General features: G+C 43.6%; 1 protein-coding gene across 1 annotated transcript in view; it reads left to right on the top strand.

Annotated features, from left to right (window-relative positions):
- Nucleotides 1-11,481: 11,481 nt before the first annotated feature.
- MYLK (myosin light chain kinase) overlaps nucleotides 11,482-19,075 on the top strand; it is a 177,777-nt gene continuing 170,183 nt past the window's right edge. Inside the window, exon 1 of the mRNA XM_003207685.5 lies at nucleotides 11,482-11,659. Within this exon, the coding sequence (XP_003207733.2) occupies nucleotides 11,497-11,659 (163 nt within the window). The 5' untranslated portion in view covers nucleotides 11,482-11,496. The remainder of the gene's footprint in view (nucleotides 11,660-19,075) is intronic.

Raw genomic sequence — 19,075 nt, 5'->3', positions numbered from 1 at the left:
CAATAATCTGATACAGGAATAATTAAGATGTAAAATAAATGCTTCTTGATTTAAAAACAGACAACAACAAATCCACTGCATAAAACTATCACGGTACCTTTCAAGAAACATGGGTAGACCTTTATGTGTAAAAACAGATAATGGAATACTTAATTTTATTTCTTATGAAATCACAGAATTATACAATGTTGGAAGGGATCTTAAAGATGATTGAGCTCCATTGGCTGGTTGCCCTCATCCAACCTGATCTTGAACACATCCAGGGATGGGGAACCACAGCTTCTCTGTGCAACCTGTGCTGACTGAGCATACTGATAAGCCAAATAATACCCTAATTCATCTGATTTCACACCTTTAACATTTCCTCATTGAAGGCCTTTATGCATTCATCTACATGGCAGACATTGTGCAACACTCCAATAGAAACGTCCATCTTGATGGGATGACACCAAAAGACCAGGAGTGTAACCAACTTGGTGCTAATACATATCTTAAATTTTGGGAAAAGCTTAAAAATAGCATTCATTGGAAAAATCTGTGTGCTAAAACGTTTCTGTTCTGATCCTTTATTTCTGCAGTTCACCAAAACCATGTCAGTCTTTGAGCTGTCACAGCCATCCATCTTCAAATACCTCAAGCTCATTCAAAGCAATTGTTTTTGAAAATAATAATCCGAGTTGACATCTGCATTGCGATGGCATCTTGGTCTCTGTTGAAGGTCAGCAAGGCAAACCAGCAGCCGGCCCTTCTCCAGCTTTCTGCTGAAGGACCAAAAGCTGCTTTAATGTTAAAGACAGTCACACTCAGACACGTTTTTAAATGTATGCATGGAGGCAAAAAAAAAAATGCAGCCAAAATATTATTTTGGAAAGACTTGAATATTTTGTTAATTCTTACGTGGAATAACAGAGCATTAGTCAGTTTTCTGTAGCAGAAGCACTTTCACCAGAAATTAAATCCACAGAGTGCTTTCACCAGAGCTGAATTCCAGCTCCTCCAGCACTGGATATCTTAATGAGTGCCAGGTACAAAATACCTACCCACAGCTGCCTTCCTTCCCTGCTAACAGCTTGTGTTGGAACAGCATCAAAGCTGGCTGTGAGCACAGCAAATGTATGCACCTGCATAGGGTAATTACTGGAGCTTGTGCCAGGATGTATCAGCTTCAGTGCTCTTGTGAAAAAAAGAGTATGAATTAACTCACAGCATTCAACTTGTTATGGCTTTCTCACTGCATAACCAGCTTTATGAGCGCTAATAAAGCAATATTCATCTTTGTTCCTTTTTTATTTCTGATGATGGAGTCCTTCAGTCATGACATCAGAGTGTGCCTCAAAGTCTCCCCTTTCTCTGATTTTTTTTCACCTGGTTTAGGAGGCTGATTTTCCAGTCCCATAAGACAGTTTAGGGATCTCTTTTAAAAAATCAAAATGGATTTGAGAATCAGTGCTATGTGAACTGGATTTCCATCTTATGGAAATTAAATTGTAGACACTCCTGATTTGGGTCAATATTGTCCTATGCTGGAATAAACCTGGAAACATAGAAATGGAAAAGCTGCTCCTTCTGTAACAATTCTGTCCTCCAAACCACTTAAAATTCTTTTTATTGTGAAGCTACAATTTCTTTTCTGTGAAAATGGAGTAAAGATAAAAATAAATTTGAGCTCTTACATGCTGCCTGCTTTGTCTAGACTGTGAGCAATGAGAACCAGACACCATCTGAAATGCTGACTTTGTTAAGGAAATGAGGCTTCTATGATCCTGGTATCTGCCTGCATCCTCTTGATGACTTTTTGGACTCTATGTCTTATTCAAGCTTATGTGAAAATTAGGGGAAAAGGAGTTAATTAAGCTGCTACAAGGTGCATGAAAGGTAACAGCTGGATAGAGAAGAGAGAGCTTTGAGTGCTCTAAAGGACTGCTTAAAGAATGCACGTATGCTCTGAGATCAAAGCACCATACAGGCAAGGCATCTTACAAATCTCTTGCCCCCCCCCAAAAGTAAAGAGTCTGAAATTGCAATTGGTTGAGAGAGGTGGATAAGCAACAAGCCATGCTCTGTTCATCTGGTGCCTGAGGTATCAGTCTGCTCTCCTGCCAAACAGCAGCAGCACATCCCATGATGCTGCAGCTCAACAGTGATCGTGTTGTCCTGATGTTGGCTCAGGCTCAGCTGCAGTGGCCAAGACTGGCAGTGCTGGCACAGCTCTGTGCAGATGCCAAGCTGCATGAATGCTGTCTGCAAACAGTGCTGCGTACTTGCTTGTATTTGGCTGCCTCAAACATATGAACTATGAGATCATGAAGGTGTCCTGACAAGAGTGGTGCTTCAGATCAGAGGTGACCCCAATTCCCAATGTTTCCATAGGGTGCAAAGAAAAGAGATGCCAGCTTTGATGACTGGATTTTCTGCTGCAGAAAAGACAAATGATTTGTCAGCAGCCCCTTTACCTCCCATGTGCAAAAGAAAAGAACAGAAGAGGTTCTGAGGCTGTAACTCCTGGTGATACTGAGTTAGAGGAGTGGTGGTGTGACAGTGCAAACAGATGGTGTACTCTATGCAGAGCATGTGGGATGAGAACAGGGGGACCGACAGAGGAAATCAGTTGCATTTTTTTCTTGTCACTCTGGCCTGTCACTCACTTTCTTGCTGAGTTTCACCCTGTTTTCAGCACAAAATTTCAAGGGTATGGAAGGCATTCTGTGCTCAGCCCAAGGGTGAACATGTGGAGAGAAGGCAGCAGCTTCCTTCCTGCTTAGGGAAGATTTAGACTGGATAAAATGGAACGGTTTTTTACAGCAAGGGTAATGAAGCACTGACACAGGTTGTCCCAGGGAGTGGGGGTTGCTCTGTTCCTGGAGATACTCAAGGTCAGGCTGGAAGGGGCACCTGATTGAGATGTAGGCATCTCTGTTCACTGCAGAGGCATTGGACCAGATGGCCTTTAGGGGTCCCTTCCAACTGAAATGATTCTATGACTCTACTTCTCAGAGCCCTACTCCTGCTCTAGCAGAGAAGGGAGCCTGAGCTCTGAGTGCCAGGAGCGCGCATTCAATTGCGCCTTTACTGCCATCCCAGGCTGACAGGCACTTCAAGCACCTCATTAACCCAAAGAGAGACGTTTCCCAGGTGCCATGCTTAAAATGTGCCAATTAAAATTTCAACTGCTCGCAGTATAATAATAACTGTCACACAGTGAGCTCTGATCCACATTATTTTCCCACCAGCTGATGCTCGCTGATTCTTTGTCAGCCAGCCGCTGATTGGGAAGCTGTCTAGACGATAAATTATCTTATTTAGGGTTGAGCTAATTCACGCTGTATCCCTAATGAAACCGAAGCTCACCTTCGTGATGCTGACCTAACCCTACCCTAAAGCGTTCCGTGGAGGCAGCGCGGTGCAGCAGCCGGCAGAGGGCGGCGTGGGAGCGGTGCGGTCATAAGCGGAGCCCTGGGCTGCCCTGGGGCTGCTGCTGGGGAATGTCCCGATCTCGGGCCGAGTTCTGAAAGGGGAGTTTCTCAGGTGTGCTGGCCAAGTTGCCTGCTGTAGAGATCTTACTGTTATAGATCCGCTTTCTCAGTAGGTATAAGGTGCTGACAGTGGAATGATGCATAGATTAGTCGTGTGCATATTGAGAGCTGCTGTGGTTGTGTAATTTACTTGCTGTATTACAGTGTCAGTGTAGGAATGGGAATTGTCAGGTGTGGTGCTTGGTGCTGCACCCTGACCCCAAGGGTTTCTTAGCTCTCCCTGGGGGGGGAAAGGAAGGAGGGATGTTGTAAGGAGCAAAGCTTAAGCCAGCACAAATTACTCTTCAGTTTCCATTGCTTCTAAGTTGTAGCAGACAGACAACACCCCAAATCTGTTTTAAAATAATAAAAACAAATCTCACCACCATGGGATGCACTAGGATCAGGAAAATGGTATGTCTTATAAGGGTTGAGTATGACCACACACACCAACAACCCTGAGTCTTCAAAATCAGCACAATGAAGACTGAAAGGCATCAACAATCCCATCTCACAGCTGCAATCATCTGCTTAGAGAAGCCAGGTAGGGACTTGCTGTTGAGCAGCCACATTGCTCTGGGAGCAGCAGGCAGCACTGTGGAGCTGCCTGCCTCACTCTTTGCAGTGCCATACAGGGACACTCTATGTCCTATGGTATCCCTGCACAAAGACTTGTATCTGGAGCATCACTCCAGAGGCTGTGAGGGAAGCAAATCATAACATAGCATCGTCAGGTTTCAAAGGAATCACAGATCTGTTTCCCAATTGGCAACATGTCCCCTGTGCTGACTGAACTTCTTGTCCTGCACAGTAAGTTCAAGCGAACTCTAGATTCAAATGAAGAGAAGCAGGGATCAAACTACTCTCTGTTTCTTTGCTTTTCATTATTACTATTCCTCATTTCAAGTAACCAAAAAACTACTGCATCCCCACCCACGTGCCAAAGGTTTTAAACAGCTTCTTGTTTCCCTGTGAGCAAAGGGAGGCCCTCACGTTTGATTCTTGCAGTTTTTTTGTCCTCCCTCAGCCCAGGCAGGTTAAAATGTGTATGAGTAAAATATGCAAATGTGTAACATACAAATGCTTCTGAGAAGGTTGTGTTTAGAAAAGCAAGGCTCCGGGATGGAGTGCGGCCTTCCAACCTGCTCTTTGGGTTTGCGATCTCCTCGTGCCTATGTGCTCACTGGCCACGTGCTCTTAAATGCTGTGGTGGGAAGAGAAGTGGGTTTGAAGCAAATATAAAATGCTCATTGTCTCGTGTAATTCTTGGTATGTTGACAGAGCAGTAATGAAAGGCTGCTTCAGCTGACCAGTTGAAATATAGATGCAGGATGTGCATGTGGTAAGGAGATCTGCATTCAATTACCATCTCACCACAGACTTCTGCAGACAAGACAATTCTTCTGCGCCTCAGTTCCTTAATTCTGAAACAATGATGCTCCTTTGTCTGCCCTGTCTACTTAGCTGAGATGCTTCCTAAGGCAGTGATGGTCTGATGGTCTCTTAGAATGTTTTATGTTTTATCAGTAAACAGAAAGGAGCTCCGATTATCTGAGTGCTACTGGAATTCTGTTGCTCCTAATCAGAAGAAGTGGTTAATTAGTCATTTGTTATCTTTAAGTTTCATTTTTGTGCTCTTTATCTAATCCTGGCAAAAAATGCTTTATTCTGGATAATAGCGTTGCATGGTATTTTTTGAAAACTATGCTACGTGTTGTCTTCTATTTCTCCTTAAACACACTGCATTGAAATCCAAGAATGTCAGCAATGGCAGTCCAAATTCCCATACTAGAGCATGCAGGCAATTTTTTCTCATACCAGATGGTTCTGCTATAAGAAAACACCTAAGATCACCTCTACAGAGCTGTTTCACTGCCAGTTAGCCCCTGGTGCATAAGGATGGGCTGGTGTTTTCAGATTACAGTTGAGATGCCAGAGTGTTACTCACCTAGGTGAATTTTAATGCAGTCCCTTTGCATGTGTGTTATTCACATTAAAACTATCTCTTTGGCACAGAAGCCACTTGAGCTGACTTAAAACTATTTGACCAGATAACAAGGAGACGCAACAGACACTGGAAGCACTTCCAACTTGGGATATTTAATTAGACCTTATGACTGAAAATTCTTATGAGCATCAGAAGATCAACATTCCAACATATTCCTGCTTGTGTTTGTTGAATATTCCCTTTTTTGGTCCTAGATGTGAGCATTTGGAAAAATGCTAAACTAATACAACCCACTTGACTTTGCTGGCACATGTTACAAAAGGAGAAAAAAAATGTAGAAGCCACTGAAAACTAAATGGTTCTCGCCTTGGAGAAAAACAAACTCCAAGCCAATGCAACAGACAGGCTGGAAGCCTTCCATGGCTTTAAAAGAAAAAGTCTCTATTGAAGACCCTTTTATTCAAAGGAAGCAAAGGAGTTTTGTGAAAAGAGGAACCAAGTACACTTAACACTGTGTAAAACACGCTTCTTTCAGAGAAGCCAGCTTTATCTTTAAGTCCTAGCTGGTTAATCTCTTCAAATTCATTTTTAGCTTAAAGTCTCAGAAATCTGACACACCACAGGGACTTAAGGTTTTCAGTCTAGATGGAATTTGCTGACAACACTTTCAGCTAGTGCACTGATATAACAGGATTGGTTTCTCTTGTTATATTTAGTAAGAATAAATCTTTTCTCTCGCAGAGAAAAAGAGGGGAAGGGGAACAAGTAAAGAAAGCATTTGTTTCTCTCCCCCTAGATCTCTGTATGGTATCATGAGGCACACGTGCCATATAAGACTGATGTGCAGACACAGACATTTTGCAAGTGTCTGGGAAATCCTGGGGGAAGTGTTCCCCTCCAAAAGCTGCAGATTTTCTACAGCGAAGCTTTAGCTATAAATCCAGAAGCCTAGGTGCATTTAGAGTGGAACTGGGGCTGGTTTCCAAAATGCAGTGGTGAGCTATTTGCACGGAACTGCTGTGGGTGGCTGGCAATCCCAAATCTGTGCTGGAGCATGGTCAGACATGCAGCGTTTCTAGACAACACCAACATCCTCTTGCATTTCCTCTGTTTGGGTGTTGGATGATAATTGCAAGAGGATTTCCTGGTAAAAACTTCTAATTTGCAAATATTGTGTTACTCTTCTATAACTACTGAAGTTACCTAATCTGAGCTTTGTTAAATAGCAACCTTATTGCCTTAAATTGGGCAATCTGAAAAAAAAGTAAAAAATACTGTACCTCTGTAATCATGCTATAGCCATGTAGCCATTAACATTGCCACATTCTTTAGACTAGAAATTGAGATTAGAGACTGAAGGCTGTAATAACAGTAAATTACACTCTGCAGCTAGCTTGGCCGTTCTCTGTATGGAATGGGCACTAACTCAGCTGTGTAATGGATGCTCTCTGGTTCTGGACCATTACTTGTGCAAAGCATAAGTCAGCTCTGGTAGAAATCACTACTGAGCATACTTGCTGACCTTTCTCCAGCCTCCAATTCATCTCAGAACCTCCCCAACAATTTGAACTCACTTTGGCTGCAGTAAGAGCTTCAGGAAAAAGAAGCTGTAGTCTTTCAGGTACATCCAGTTGCTGTCTGTATCCATTCTATGAGGAAAAGGGCCAAATTAACTGTGTGAGTGGCAGTGCTGTCTTCCTTGTGACTGCCTTTATATTGATCTATGCATTTATAGCATCAGTCTAGCCTCAGCCAATACCTGCTCCTGAATTCATTTTTGCATAACACACAGCAACCACAGTATGTATCTCTTGACTTGCATGAATAGCAGTATTCCTGTATTAATAGCTTTAACTCAGCAATAGTCAGAAGTAGTTAATGTTTTTAATGCTTTTGGTTCATGAAGGTGGAATTTATCTGCCACCACCAGTGGCTTAAAAAAACGATGGTGGAGAATTTTTGCAGATGTTTGGCCTGCTCGTTTGAACAGAACTACCAGTTTGTAACACAAGTTCTACATTTCAGCTTCTACTGAAATCAGTGAAACTGCCAGCTCTTCCTTCTTTATGCCCTTGCTTATACATTATTCTGACCTCTAAATACAAGGCACTAAAACATCTGCTGAGTTTCCAAATCTGTAATTTTCCCCAGCGGCCAAAATGCTTACAGCCCTGTTGACTTCTTCCAGCAAACTGGAAAGCAGACAGAATCAAGTACCCATATATTTTACCAGATAGGCATAAACTGCCTTTGTGGTGTTTTGCTGATGGATCAAATTCATTTTCCTGCTTCTAAGCTGAGCCAACCAGCACTGGTCTAAATGTCATATGCTGGTGTTAGTGCTACACTGCGATTGGTCTGGTTGGCCTGACCTCTTGGCTTTCTCTCTCCTAGCTGCTCTGTCTCTGTATTTGGGGCATGGAGCTGAAAGGTTTGAAATGCTTTCTATGTACATGGTCAGCAAAGACATAAGCAGGATAGAATCACTGAATCACTGGAGTTGGTAGGGCCCTTTAAGGTCACCTGGTCCAACCAGGCGATGAACGGGGACATGAACAGCTAGAGGGTGGAGGTAGGTAATTGAGTCTGCCTGCAGATTTGGGAAGATATTGCTGTGTCTCGCTTCTAGAAGATAATCTTTTACTCTCAAGCAGCTGGAAGCTGTGTTGCTCTTTAAAATGATGCTCACACCCTGCAGAAATAGAGAAAAGAGAGAATTGGCTCTGGGAAATGGATGAATGTGTTCCTTCCCAATGAAGTTACTTCCTCAGCATCTTCAATCCTGACAGTTTATCTGTTCAGTAAGAGATCATATCAAGAATAGCCGTTACACTTAATTTCTGAAGCAGAAGTTTGAGCAAGAGGCATGAATAAAGCTGTGACTGCACTTAGGCCCCTTCTGAAGTTGCTGAAAGGAGCCTAAAAGAATTAACAGAACGATTGCAAGCAACAATCAGAAAGAAAGCAAAGGCAAAAGGAAGGAGAGGTTATCTCTTCTCCCTACTCACCTGATGATCATCTGAGCCTACAGTTCAGCTTCAGTAACTCACTTTTCCAAACACTTCAGCTGGTTAACTTCATCCTGCATTTACTTCCTGTGCCTTGCCCTACAGAAGTTCTATAAGCTCTCTGAGAGTTTTGCTGCTTACAATCCTGGCTTGTGAGCTACAGAAATCTAAATGTAGGTCAAGATGAGTTGAAATCTTTTAAATGTAACCAGCCCTGCTTCCTAAACATGTCCCTGGAGCAGCTGCATGAGAAATGTTTACAATTAAAAAACAAAACAAGGCAAAACCTCAGGCAGCTGAGGATGTACAGGATAATTCTAGCCAGCAGCATTCATTAAATGTCATATCTAAACATTCATTATTACGGGGTTGATCTGAGTTAGGATTAGAACCTATAAAAGTGGCTCTGTTGAATTCCCATTCTGTAGCTCCTGGAATGCATGTTGTGAAGCTGAAGGCACCATTGAAGATGCTGGAGAGTTGCTGTGTCTGGATATCAAGTATTATCCGATACTGGTTTTCAGTAGGATGAAATGCCGCCCAATTCCCTTCTTTATCAAACTAACAAAATAACAGAAAGGAAGGAAAACAAAACAAAACAAAAAAAACCAACACAGAAATATGTGAGCTCTGCTGAGAATGAGTCAATCCCTGAAACCCAGCAGGGGCACTGGCTGCTCTTCTTACGGAGCTCAGTGGCTTTCATCCCAATTCAAGAGTCTCCTACTCCTCCCTCCCAGCTGAAGGCAGATGTGGGTTCACTGGCAACACTGGGTCTTGTTCTCTGTGAGTGTTTAAAGCCTGAGCAATCATTTTAAATTGAAAGCAGAGGTGGTGATGCTGTTACAAGATTGTCTAGAGCAGCAATTCCCAAATTGTAAGACACGAGCACATTTACAGGAAAGAGTTTTCATGAAGCTTGGGCTAGAAATCTGCAGAGAAAAGCAGGAATATGGTGCAGAGCAGCATCTTGTCAGAGCACACACTTAAAAATGCTCAAAAGGAAACTTTCCCAAAAGATGTTGGCAGTACAGATTTCGGTCAGCTGTGATGTGGAAAAGTCAAAGCAAGAACATGTGAGGCTCTGCAAGGTTATAGTAGAGGTTCATGCTCTTTACTCCTTCTAGTACTAAGTAGTCATTATCTGCAGAAAGAAAATGATTTTGTAACATGCTTCTTTCTTTTAGCAGCTCATGTGACTATGGCTGTGTGGCCACTGGAGTTTGTGCATTTGTGTTACCATTTGCCACAGAGAACTGAACATAGGCAGTTGTGTACTTCAGCAGGGATCAGGGAAGTTTGTGCATTTGGGATGTGCGTGCATTTTCACTGCACTAAAGGGAAACATCTGTACAGTGTGAGATATGCCACTACCAAGCAGTGAGGAGGAAAAAAAAGACTTGGACTAGCAGTCTGGCTGTGTGTCATTAGTACACTGGGTAATTAGAACCTTTGGAAATAAAGTCACTTTTATTTAAGTCTCCTTTCAGTGATCCAGTTTTGAAAAATGTATTTTTTGAAATAGACTCCCAGAGCCTTTATAATGGTGAACATATCTTATATTCTCAACAGATGATCAAGTTAAGGGCATTAGGAGTAAGAAAATCATCACTGCAAGCAGACAGCTTCCTCACGACAAGGCAGCAGCAATTCTTATTCATTCAGCTTCTACTCTACCTGGAAGAGTCAAAAGGGACAGCTGTGGCTTTTTGTAGATTCATATGGCAGAGGCTCTCACTTTGCAGAGGTTGTGCTCAGCAAGACAATGATGCACCAGGAGAAAGCAGCATCTTGTGCTGCCTGTTGCTGGTGTTGCAAGACACATACATCCTCTGTCACTGGCTGAAAAAATCACCCCAGGATTCACTGAGACACTGAGGTCTCTGTGAATACTAAGCTCCTGTCATTGCGGCTTTGCTGGGGCTTGCTTATCTTGTCCACGTTTCTGCAAAATGTCTGCTGGTTGGTGGAAATGGAGTAGGGAGGAAGAATTAGAACCTGTGGTTTGCTCCATTGCCCCTAGAGGCATTTCTGAGCCTGGGGAGGAGGCAAGTCCTCTGCAGACAGTGCCTTCCCCTTTCCTTTGCAGTTCGGAACCACACTGATGGTGCCTAGCAACGTTGTAGTGGCAGCCCAGAAGAACGTGAGAAAACAGAAAGGAGAGGTTTTATCCCTGGAACCTGGGCTTTTTGTATGTCCATCTTTGTGAGTTTATATTGCCTGGCTGTAAGTTCATTTTAGATGATTTTTTTTTTTTTTAAAGTGTGTACAGAAAAACTTTTAAAATACTACAATAAAAAGGCTTTAAGTTTTCCATGCTCCTGATTTTCCAGTCCCTCCTCTTCAAGGTCTCTTGTTACAAACCAGCAGTTCCAAAGCCTTGGTATGGAAGAGGTTTCAGTTTGTCCCCATCTCTCATTTGTTCTTTTTCCTAGACTACTTTAGCACTTAACACAATTAATGGTAACAGGTTTATCAAACTAAATCCCCTGGGTCTGGACATCCCAGGGCAGTCCATCAGCCTGAGTCAGGCCCTGGGATGAGGTGGGGGAGGCAGAGTCTTCCCACTGCAGGGATGGGGCAGTGGGTGATGGGCTGCACAGAACCCTCCACATTCCATCCACATCCATAAGTTCGCACCTGCAAACACACCTCTTAGGTCCCATTCAGCCCTTCATACCCATAGGAGCAGACCCCCTACGCGTGCCATACGCTCATCCCTCTACAGCTCCCCACCGGTGCTCCGGGCTTCCCTCCGGCGGGGAAGGGAAGGAGTTAAAGGGAACGACGGAACCGCAGCCGGTATCGCCGCCGGGCACCGCTTCCCTCCCGCGGGCTCCGGATTTCCTCCGGTAGCAGCAGGTGGGGAGCGAGGAGAGAGCCGCCGGTGCTCCCGGTGCGGCGCCGCCGGGGGAAGCCCGAGGTGCGGGGGGTGCTGAGCATCCCAGTGAGAAAGCCGCCCGGGGGTGGAGGAGGCGGGGAAGGAGGAGGAGAACCTGCCGCTCCGGAGGGACGGGGCTGCGGGCACATGCCGGGCTTGGAGAGTCGGAGGCGGGAGTTCCCTGCAGCTCTTTCGGACCCGCTGCCGAACCGTCCCCTGCGGGAGCGTCCGCGGGGCTGCGGAGAGGAGAGGCGCTCACCTCCGGCTCCGCTCCCGGAGCGCGCTGAGTCGAGAGCGAGCGGACAGCGGGGTGAGTACTTGGGAGTGCTTTTCGTCTCTTACGCGTGACTTGTTGCAGTTTTTTAACGTTGCTCCGTGGGCAGATAGGAAAGGACTGCTAAGAACGGGCGTTTCTAGGCGAGGTTGCGAAGGACGGCTATTGGGCTTGAATTTAGAGCCTTTCAAAGACGAGCGTGGCAATTCCTTGGCTGAGCATCCAGGTCTGGTGGCTTAGACCAAATGCGTTGTTGTTTTAAACTTCTGCTGTTCGCAGAGTAGTTGGCGCCGTGTCACACAGCTCACTCGGTGTGTCGGCTAAGAGTAAAGGCTGGTTGGCACCGCTGAAATGTAACACGTAAGGATGAGAGGAGATACGTGCTTAAAATCATTAACTTGGGGGGGTGGGAGGTAAAACCACTTCTCTGCACGCTGCTTTCATGCGTTGGAGCAATGTGCTTTTGGGGATTGCTTTGCCTTAAAAATAAAGTAAATGCTTTGCCATGTAATCTTCTTTCCTGTCTGTGCACATCTGGACACTGGGCTGGCACTGTTCCCCGCGCCCCGGGAGGGAGTGACATGGCAGGGGCTGGGGGTCAGGGACAGACAGGCACAATCTTTCCCTTCCCTTGCTGCTTAAGGACGCTTTTGAACCCTAGCCCAACTTTCTGCAGAGCAAGTCCATGAGGATACTTCCCCAGAGCTGGGAGGCAGAATCTAATGTGTTTTGAATCCTCGGTTATGCTTTCTACAAAGGGAATGGCTGAAAGGATAAATGCAAATAGCTGAACCACACATCCTACCTCTGAGTGCTGAGCCCTGTGCAAGGCACTGCACGGCACACAGAAGGTGTGTTCCCTGTTAAGACTTTCCAGAATGATGCCCTCACTCCCAGGAGTGCTGGAAATGCCATTTCTGTCAGTGAAGCTCTTAGAGAACAAGTCACTCCTCTCGCATTTTAAATCCCAAACAGAGGAACTATCTCCCTCCCCCTATTTCCTTCACACGTCTTTATTTTTTCCTAATGACTTGCACTATTATTTGCCAAATATGGCATATGTCTTCCTGTGCAACTTCGCTTTGCTGAAATGTGCCTGTATGTAGGCTCTAAGAGTGCAGTTTAGGAGCCTTCTGTTTGTAAACCAGATTTATATTTACTAATAACTGTCAATTGGCACAAATAGTTCATTTTTGCCTGGCGTATATCCATAGCGTTTCTGGTTCTTCATGATGCAATTCTTGCATAGTGACACAGGATGGGAGCTATCTGCACTATAGTTTTGTTACATAGTGCTCACTGTAACACATTTTCATATCTAGACTGCTCTCATCCTTAGCACTTTGCATTGCAGCCCTACAGGACAAGTGCTTTAACTTCAGCAGTAATTAGGGTGACTTTGTCAGTTGGAGGAGGAGCAGCAGAATCAGCAGCATATACCGTGTGCGTGTGATATGTTAATAGTATTTAACCTCAGAGAGACATGAAGAGAAAGAAAACACCTGCTTTGACATCCATCTCATCTAGGACTTGGTATAAATGTGGGAGGCTCACACTAGTTAATATCACTGACCCAATTTTATTGGTCTTGTAGGAAAATCTTAAAAGATTGCTGCAAAGGAAGTTAGAAACCTGATACTCTGCTGTTGCAAGCATCTCTGTAACTTCAATTGCTTTGCTACGTGGTGCAAAGGAGGATGAAGGAAATAAATCAGTGAAGCTCTTTTGGTTTGCTTGTGTAACGCTGAAAGTGAGTTTATTAAGTCTGAAATAAGCAATGATTACATATTGTCTTTGGCTTAAGTTAAACTTCAGAGTGATTTTTCACTGTTTTTTCATCTGTTATTCTGTTCTGCCTACCTCCTCCTTTAAGATCCTTAGCACTTTCTCTGGGCAATGGTCCTATTTTTACAGTCAATCAAAATTGATAGCAATATCCTTATGCAGGCCAAACACACTGTATTAAACTGCAAACCAACAGTTACAAATTACTTTCAGAACCCTCCTAAAACAAAATGCAGTTGTAAATAGAGTTTAGAGCAGCTCCAAATGCTGTGCCTTGAAGCTGTGGATGTCTAAATCTGGAAAGTCTATTTGGGAGCTTTCTCTGGGACAGCTACGGAGGGAGTTGGCTGAAGTTTCTGGTTAGACCTCTGGAGAACTGGGAGCCCCAGTATGTGGTTGTTGGACTCCCCTACAGAGGCTGGGTTCAGACCTGAACATAGTCTGGAAGAGATCTTGGACCATTTCATCCCGATTTGGCAAAAAGTCTTATCTCTTTCATAAAAGCATGTCAAATTCATACTAAAACATGCTAGAGTCATTTGATTTTGCCCTACTTAGAGATTTACTCAATAGTTTCCCATGACTGTACTCCACAGGTATGAGTTAGGAGTTTGTTAACAAAGGTAATAATTCTTCTATGGCTGATTAATATCCTCTGCTGTCTTTGCAGCTATACTATTCATTCCTACCCTGAAAGCAGGCTGTTCTTTCTCTGATTGTTCTAGCAAGGTGTTGCTACACCTGCTGCAGCAGACATTGCTTCTTATTTTTTATTTATTTACAATCCATTTCACTACAGTGGCATCCAGTGATGCAGACGGGATCTTAGCAAGTATTGTACAGCTGTCTTAATCCCTCTCACTGATTGAAAAATGGCCATGATGTACATTAGGATTACATGTGCTTTTCAGACTTTAGCAGTGCATGACAGAGAAGAGATATGATTATGGTTCTCTATAGTGTTGAAGAGGATTCATTGGTGAAACCAGATAGATCCAGGCAGGACGCACTCTAGACTTCTTTATTTAAAGCTGTCCCTCTGATAAATATCTGTATTGTCTGTGATGGCAGTATGGATTTTGATAAAGTCTGGCTCTTTTCTGAGCAGTTGTAATGGGTCTGTTGAACGTGCTACAGCAAGGTCTTTACTCTACTAATGTCCACATTAAGCTTCTCTCCAAACAGAAGAGTGTTCTAATTGCCAAGCTAACATGTCATTTGGCTCTGTGAACAAGCTACCGAACACTAACTTATGAATGGAAACTTGAAAGGATCACTTGCAACCTGCTACATGAAAGAAATACCAAAATGAGATGAAAACGCCCCTGAATCTCTGTGGTTGCTGTTGCTGCTGTTAAAAGGACTGGGAACAGAAAGCTGATTAGAATGCCACTTTAATTTTCCTGGGAGTTAACTAATTTCATAAATGTTTTTTTTCCTCCTAAGTTTCAGCAGCTGCTCCCTATGTAAAAGCTAGAAATAGTTCTTCAGTAGGAATGAAAGGAGAATTGAGCTCTATACAAATGAGGAGATTAGAGCTCCATGAGGCATATACCCCTTTAATGCTGCTTGAAACTAAACACACTAGAATAATCTTAATGCTCGCCTCTGGTGAGCAGAAATTCTAAGAAAAAAAAAAAAATTTCTTTAGTGACTTATTAACAAAGGCTTTTCAGGTTTACTGGGATTTATCATGTGAGCCTAATCTACCTTTTGTTCATCCAGTGGCAGGCTTTAAAATTTAAAAGGGTCTGCAGAAACTCCTCCCCCAAACTCTGTATTTAATTAAAGAGGTTCTGTGCATTATTTACCTTCAAGTCTTCTATTTATGTGGGAACAATGAGTTGAGGTTAATATATTGTAAAATATTTGTGAATGCTGCATTATAAGCGTATTATAAGAGACAGGGAAAATAAATAGAAACTTTGGCTCTAACTTTGTTTGCAAGTTTGCTTTGACATACAGGGATTCATTTGGAATGTCTGAAAACAAGGCCACTCCTACATAAACACTAAAAATAAATACAGGTGTCAACTCCACAACAAATTTCCCTTCTTCTGTAGGTGATTAGTGAGCCTGGATGCAGGTTGTTCTTTATTTGCTGCTATGGGAGCTCTCCAGAGTCATGGATGTGCAGATTAGGCTTTGAACATATTGGTTTTTTATATATTTTTCTTGGGTAGCTCAGCAAGGACTGTTAGCTGTAGTTCTCTCACTATTTCCTCAGTTCCTCCTCCCCCACTCCATTCATTGCTGTAGCTGTGAGCATCGAGTTGCAGATAAAACGACTTCTGAGAGAGCAACGGGATGCAGCTCTTGCCAAAGGCAATTAAGTGCTTAGGATTACAGTGTGCTTTACAAAGTGTGTTCTTGCTGAATCCCTTTCCTCTTCTGCTTGCTGGTACAAAGCAGTTTCTTGGCACTTATCTTTGTTATAATGAGTTGAGCATTGCTGAATTTCATTACAGTGTGTCAGCTCTCTCAATCAGTCCAGCGAGCTTCAGTGTCTTGTTCCGAGGACTGTCATGCTGGTGATTCTTTGCTGAGAGTCAGCTTGACCTCATCACCTCTGCTGTAATTGGATTAAATTTACTCACTTGCCAAAAACACTTCCAGTTTATGGCATATTTATTCTTTAGCCTGAATTACTGTTTGTATGGACAACATTCCTCATGCTAAAGGTATTTTTAGGGCCAGTGTGATGCAGCTGATGTGCTACAGGATTCAGAATCCTCACAGAGGGAGATTCTCAGTTATTTGCTTCACCTAGGAAGGATTTAAACAGTAGAAGATACAGCTCGTGGGAGAAAGAAGAGAAGCTGAAATGCTGAGATACCACAGGTGGTGCGAAGTCATGGCCTCCTGGTTGAGGGAAGCATATGATACTGCACAAGGTTTCAGCACATCCACTACTATTAATTTATAATTGTAGCACAATAGATCAAGATTGTTACTCTGAATTGTCCTTCTACTGCTCTCTCCGGTATTTTCAGCTGTCTTGCAAGTTGCAGAGAAACAGTAGATATCTGATATTTGAAGAGAAGGGTGTGACCAGAATGACACAAACTGTGTAGTGGAGGTCAGTCTGACCACAAGACTTGTGGCTTCATCCCCAAGGATGTAGTGTCTTCTGTGTAACCCAGCTTCCAGTGGGAAAAACAGGCAAGTAACAAAAATTACTATCCTCATCATAAACCTCCCAAAAATATTAAGGGATGAGTCCATAATGAGGGGACCAAGGACTGAGCAAGTTGCAAATGCTCTCATAAATAAGATCAGGATTTGTGTGTCTGGCAAGAGGCACATGTTGGTGCTTGGTCTGGCCGAGTCCCTTTCTTAAATATCCCAAACTGTGAAAGGATCCCCATTTTGTGTTTGCTGTTGTTATCTGCCCAACAGTATTGCAAGTTTTCTGTTTCTGTTTCAACAATTAGTTTTCTCATTTGATCAAGAAGTTGCGTTTTATTTCAAGGTGACACTGCTCTCTTATGTGCTATTAATTGATGAGTACACATGATGCAAAACATTAGCAGATAGATAAACAACATGGGACAGGGATATGAGGTTTCCCATTTCTACAAAGTGACAGTCACAGTTTCATTAACTGCATTAATACATAAATGTGCTGCACAAAACATAACAGGATGCCTAACTTCAGTAACACACTATAAAAGGAATGTAGTTGTGTAATCATGTTTTCTGCACTGTTTACTCTCGTGAAGTTGGTCTTTTCGTAATTAAAAAAGTATGTAATTCCATGAATTCCTTGCAATGATGTAAGTGGTTTGTTAAATACTGGAGTAAAGGTGTTTTTTTTCTTTTATTTCACGTATTTGGAATTAGTGCAATATTAAAAAAGAAAAATCACTGATCATATCTCTCGAACATTAATTAACAGCCTGCCTGTGAGGAGAACAAATGAGAAGGCATGTTCTGGAAGTAATCACAAAGTGCAGGTCAGGGACGTGCTGTCTGTATGGCCTTATACTACTGATTGTGTCAAGAAGACAGAACAGGAGTGATTGGCAAACTGTTTAAAACATACAGGAGAGAGAAACTTGAAGGAGTGAAGAAAAAAAAAAAAAAGGACTTGCTTTACTTACATTATCTCCTCTGGATCCTTTTTAAGGTCATAAGCTTCCTGTTCCTCTTGTAGAAGACCAGGAATATATTATGTAAATAATTCAGTAATTCTCATCTAAACATGTTGCTAGATCTCGACATCACTAATTCAAATCCAGCCAGCTCTGGGGGTGAGAAACCCTTTGTCTCTGATTTGTGCAGTCTAAGTTTAGTTGTCGGTTATATCACTGGGATCTGCTTGCGTACATGCTGCCTTCCTTGAAGCACTGCTGTTCTGGCTGCGGTGGCTCTGGGGGTGTATCTCCTGCAGGGGCTGTGTGACCATAGCCGAAGGAGCCCTGGCTTTGAAATGTAGCAGCTGGTGAAGGGATGTCTCACCCCCAGCCGCAGTGCGGTGCAATCCCTCTGACCTCAATAGAGCTGCAGTATTCACAGTTTTCAGTAAGGTGGGGGTGAGACTGGGCCTATCTTCTTTTAACTGGTCTATTTAGCAGCTCTTTTCCATATGCAGTCTCCATGCCAGTGACAGGAGCTTCCTGGAACTGACAGGAGACACAAAAGGCTCTCTTCTCTAAATCACTGGACCTTAAGGATATTGAAAGGATGTTACAACAAGCCTCATAATAAACCATTGTCAGGCTCTCTCTGAGGGTGCCTGCGGTGGTATCATACCTCTGAGTCTTTCAGAGGGGGTGTGATGACCCCACATGGCAGAAAATAGAAAAGTAATGGTTTGGGTGGCTCTGAGGAATGTTGTGGCATTACTTGAAGCCAGCTGGAGGCAGATGCTGCTGACTGAACTCATATCATTAAGAGGCAAGCAAACAGCCAACCACGCATCAGGCAGTTTTCAGGAAGAGATCCTGGCTTGTGTGTCTGTGCATGCCTGGGTGCATCTTTCTCACAGACAGGGGAGTGGTGAAAGATGCTTTGTTTCTTCTTCATTTTCCTTTCTTATTCCTACTCATTTGCCTCTTCCTCTTCAGTGCAGAAATGTTTCATGTTGCTGTGAAAATATCTGCCCTCATGAGCAAATCGAAGACATTTGAATGGAGGAGGGCTGCTGGTTTTTGATGTCCACGCGCTGTTTTCCCAAGGGAGCCACAGGATTTGTGTTCTGCCATTCCCTCAGCACTGGTCGGGAACGTGCATGAACAGTGTGTTGCTTTCTTAATGGCGAATTCTTTGCAAGCCACCTCTGGATTGCCAGCAGGGAATTATACATTTTATCTGTTATTATTTGCCCATTGATACAGTGTAAAGCGCTGCAAAGGGCTGGAGATTCCGTGCCCTCTGTGGATGACCGCTGCCTGACCACCCTTGCACTGGCAGCCATTTTGGCGCCACAGTTGCGCTCTGGTGTTGCTTTTCCTCACTGGCCCACTGGCACCAGAGCCCGCCAGAACCATCCAGAAGCTTCTTGGCCTTTGCCCTGCCACATCCCCAGTAAGAGCTGTGTGTGAGAGAGGCAAATAAAAGGTGGCCATGAGTTCCACTGAGGGAAACCCCACGAGCTGAAGGGGAGGTGAGGAGGCATGAACTGGTCGGGCCCTGCTGACATGGCTGGCCTGGACTGGGTGCAGA

The sequence above is a fragment of the Meleagris gallopavo genome, chromosome 7, assembly GCF_905368555.1.
Source record: "Meleagris gallopavo chromosome 7, MGAL_WU_HG_1.1, whole genome shotgun sequence".
NCBI lineage: Eukaryota > Metazoa > Chordata > Aves > Galliformes > Phasianidae > Meleagris > Meleagris gallopavo.
The sequence above is the reverse complement of the archived record's forward strand: the minus strand, read 5'-3'. Positions and strand labels throughout refer to the sequence as shown.